General features: G+C 35.3%; 1 protein-coding gene across 1 annotated transcript; it reads right to left on the minus strand.

Moving 5' to 3' along the window:
• Positions 1-1,941: 1,941 nt before the first annotated feature.
• Positions 1,942-2,536, minus strand: LOC110280025 (protein STRUBBELIG-RECEPTOR FAMILY 7-like). Its single transcript, XM_052260105.1, has 4 exons — positions 2,433-2,536; positions 2,271-2,342; positions 2,124-2,189; positions 1,942-2,011 (listed from the first exon to the last, which is right to left on the minus strand). Coding segments are annotated over exons 1-4 (240 nt in total). The 5' UTR covers positions 2,534-2,536; the 3' UTR covers positions 1,942-2,010.
• Between the last annotated feature and the right edge of the window lie 1,765 nt (positions 2,537-4,301).

The following is a 4,301-nucleotide window of genomic DNA, read 5'->3' on the forward strand; positions in this document are numbered from 1 at the left end:
CTTTAAGATTCAGTCTATTTTACTTTCCTGTTCTTTAATTTACTGCAATTTCCCCTCTCCCTTTACATTTCAAGCAATTTATCTTTTGTTAAATACAACCCACTCAACCAAAACTTGATTCGCTTGACTAAATCAACCACTAAACTAAAATTGCTCAATCCTTCAATCCCTGTGGGATCGACCTCACTCATGTGAGTTATTAACCACTAAACCAAAACTTGCCGGTGACTTTTGTGTTGGATCGTTTTCCACACATCAAGTTTTTGGCGCCATTGCCGGGGATTGAAATAGATTGACAATGATTAAGTGAAGTGGAGATCTAGATCAAGCATTTTTTTTCTTTTCTGTTATTTTAATTTTGGCTAACACACTAACTGTTTGAATTTTTGCTTAAACTAACCAAAACTTCACTCTAGCTATAGATTGAAGTTTCATTGGTTTTCTGGATCTGTGTGTTTATTGTTGTGTGTTTGTATGTCAGGTACAGGAAGATCTTCCCCTATCCTCTCTGAAATTGACCAAAGAACTCTTCGGAGAATAAGAAGAGCTGAAAGAGGGAAGAACGTTATTGGAGAGGAAGAATCTGAGGAGGAATTCCAAAACGGCGGTTTTTGAATAGGTTAAAATGACCGCCGTTATTTCCAGGGTTAAAATGGCAGTTTTTGGATAGGTTAAAACGGCAGTTTGAACCGCCATTATTACCCTGACAGAGTGGCATTTTGGTTGGTTAAAACGGCGGTTCAAACCGCCGTTATTTCAAGGGTTAAAAGGGCAGTTTTTGGATAGGTTAAAACGGTGGTTTGAACCGCCATTATTACCCTGACAGAGTGGCGTTTTGGTTGGTTAAAACGGCAGTTCAAACTGCCATTATTTTGAGGGTTAAAATGGCAGTTTTTGGATAGGTTAAAATGGCTGTTTGAACTGCCATTATTACCCTGACAGAGTTGCGTTTTAATTGGTTAAAATGGCATTTTTTGAACCGCCTTTTTTACCTTGACAGTAGCAATTTGGTTGGTTAAAATGACATTTTTGAACCGCCGTTTTACCCTGACAGTGACAATTTTTATCGTTTAAAAAAATAATTTTTACCGTCATTTTTATCGCGTTAAATAAATAATTGTGATTAAAATTTCACAATAGCAAAAAATCATAATCCATAAATGAAATATTATATAACTCATAAACAAAATATTAATATAATATATAATTTTTTATTATTGAAAATCAAAAGTAATAACTCCTATACAAAACCTTGTCTTACTAAACTTACCAAAATACAAGCATTGCAATAAACACTAATTAGTCAAATCTACCATCCAATTCCCTAAACTATGTTAATATCTAATAATTTATTTAAACCATCTAATAAGTGATGTTTTTACTACTTAGAATATGAATGTACAAGACAAGTAGCTTAGCTAAGTGATGATGAATAAGATTTGGAGGCCAAAAGTTTCCTCCTTTTGTAATTAACTTTAAAACAAGCGTGTCTTAGTTTCTTGGTCTCTTGTGTGAGTTTCATCTCAGGGACTTGCTCCAACATCTTTGTTTCTTGCTCCAACACTCCAACTTTATTATCCAAACTCATCTCTTACAAACCAACGATATCATAATAAGGCAGATTAGCAAGGACATCAATAGTGCATGTAAACTGGTTATTCTGCAGATACCTGCACAAATAGTAGTTAGCCTGTCATTTTCTGATTCCTGTAAAACCATGAATGGGGCACTCTAATTTTCAATCCCCTGCTTGCTCAATCAAGGTTAATTGAACTACTAATTTGGTCATATAAATTCTTAACAGGTTTATTTATTGTCCTATAGAACATTAGTTAAAAATTAAAATGAAAAACAAGTTTATCTTAAAATGTAAAATATTATTGTTTATAAATATGATAAGGTATTATTATGATAAATGCTCAAGAAGATAATTACACACAGGTCTGTAAGAGAGGTCATATCAGAAATAGAGTAAGGGATTGCCCCAGTAAAGTTATTATAAGCCAGATTTCTGCATACAAAGAATTAATTATGTTAGAACTATAATCATAATATTATGGGTGAAATAAACTTAAGGGTAAAAACCATATATACATATATATATATTATATATATAAACATACCAGCGCTGCATATTTGGAGGAAGCTGGTATGGTATGCCACCTCCAAGATTGTTGCTACTCAGGTCTCTACAATAAAAAGAAGAGTCACATCGTGAGTTACATTTCCACACAAAACTGGATATTGTATGAAAGAATAGTGAATCTTACAGGTTGGTCAAAGATGTCAAGGGTTGTAATCCATAAGGCAATGTTCTCGTTAGTTTAAGATTGGATAACTTACTGGTAAATTAAACAAATAATTTTAGAAATCAGCATCAAAATGCAATCATGATAAAAAGTGGTATAAAGTAAAGAGGAGTGTGAGACTACATCTCTGTAACTCGGTTGTTTGAGCATGTTATGCCTTTCCAATATTGTCCACACGGATCATCACCACTCACTTGCCAACCTAGCTGTGAAGGTGAGTTCATAGATTGAAATAAAATTCTTATAGCGGCCGTTGCATCAAACATCAGAAAAGAGATAATTTAGCAAACCCAAGACATGCATTCATCATCATTGAGTTTACATATCTAAAGATATGGGATAACACTCTAGACAAAGTGACACCATTAAGCAGTAACCTTCAATATTTTACTTCTATACATAAGTATACAATCTGGGTGCTTAGTCTTAAATCTAAATTTAGAAAATTATGGATAGTAAAAAAAAAGAAGACAAAAGGCAGCCCCTTTCTCCAGTGACTTAAGGAAAGAAACAATGGAAAGAGTAACATTATTTCAACTATCAGAAATGAATAGATCAGCTGGATAAATAGAACTATAGTGAAAAGTGGAAATAGAGTGCAAAAATAGAAAATAGAGTGAAGGCAGCATAACACAATACAAGAGACCCAAGCTAGAAAGTGTGATGAAAAGAAAACTGAAATGAACGAGGACAGTGTTGATGTGATGACTAACCATCATTTGGATCTGTGTTACCATTAACAGCAACGGGCATCCAATGAAGAATGCAGTTACTGGTAAACAACAACAACAGTAGCAGCACCCTTCTTGCACCCTCTCTTACCGCCATGAGTACAAAAGAGGATAAAGCATCCTCACAGTGAAACCAAAACTGAACTAAGTGAATAAACTCTGTATTAAAGAACATAAATAGCTTTGAGCATCTGATAAAGAAACCATATTAACATTAAAAACACCATAAGAAGCAGCAAAAGAAGGTAAAAGGTAAAAGGTATTCATATCCCAAACCCCCAAAGAAAATCTCTAACTAATTATTTTCTAGTTACTTTTAAACTAAGGACAGCTAACAAATCTTTGCTTCTTAAAAAGCTAACTCTGCAATTTTAATCAAACATTGGCGGCGTATATGAGGGGTGACTACTGGTGGACGAAATTGTGATTCATTCTCTTTGTATTTGCATGAGATTTATTTAATGGCTCTATCAAAAATACCCCAAAGAAATCATGGTGTGATGAATTGGGATCTTAATAATCCCTGGTAATGGCACGTGTGATCACAACTCCGTTCAACTTAACCAGCAAGTGTACTGGGTCATCCAAGTAATACCTTACGTGAGTAAGGGTCGATCCCACAGAGATTGTTGGTATGAAGCAAGCTATGGTCACCTTGTAAATCTCAGTTAGGCAGATTAAATGGTTTATGATAAGTTCGAAAATAAATAATAAACAGAAAATAAAATAGAATAGAAATACTTATGTAAATCAATAGTGGGAATTTCAGATAGGCGTATGGAGATGCTGTGCTCCTCTTGAATCTCTATTTTCTTATTACATTCATCCAATCCTTCTTACTCCTTTCCATGGTAAGCTGTATGTAGGGCATCACCGTTGTCAATGGCTACATCCCATCCTCTCAGTGAAAATGGTCCTATGCTCTATCACAGCACGGCTAATCATCTGTCGGTTCTCAATCAGGTTGGAATAGAATCCCTTGATTCTTTTGCGTCTGTCACTAACGCCCAGGCTTCAGGAGTTTGAAGCTCGTCACAGTCATTCAATACCGGAATCCTACTCGGAATACCACAGACAAGGTTAGACTTTCCAGATTCCCGGAATCCTACTCGGAATACCACAGACAAGGTTAGATTTTCCGGATTCCCATGAATGCCGCCATCTATCTAGCTTATACCATGAAGATTCTGTTGGGGAATCTAAGAGATATGCGCCCGGCCTAAGGTAGAACGGAAGTGGTTGTCAGTCACGCGCGTTCATA

This window comes from Arachis duranensis, chromosome 4 (assembly GCF_000817695.3).
Source record: "Arachis duranensis cultivar V14167 chromosome 4, aradu.V14167.gnm2.J7QH, whole genome shotgun sequence".
Lineage (NCBI taxonomy): Eukaryota > Viridiplantae > Streptophyta > Magnoliopsida > Fabales > Fabaceae > Arachis > Arachis duranensis.

Bases quoted from the DNA above. Each gene is read 5' to 3' on its own strand.
- LOC110280025 (XM_052260105.1), bottom strand. From the start codon at position 2,533: ATGAACTCACCTTCACAGCTAGGTTGGCAAGTGAGTGGTGATGATCCG. The intron at 2,343-2,432 runs GTAGTCTCACAC...TTAATTTACCAG, and splicing joins AACAACCGAGTTACAGAGAT to TAAGTTATCCAATCTTAAAC. The intron at 2,190-2,270 runs GTAAGATTCACT...TTTTTATTGTAG, and splicing joins TTGACATCTTTGACCAACCT to AGACCTGAGTAGCAACAATC.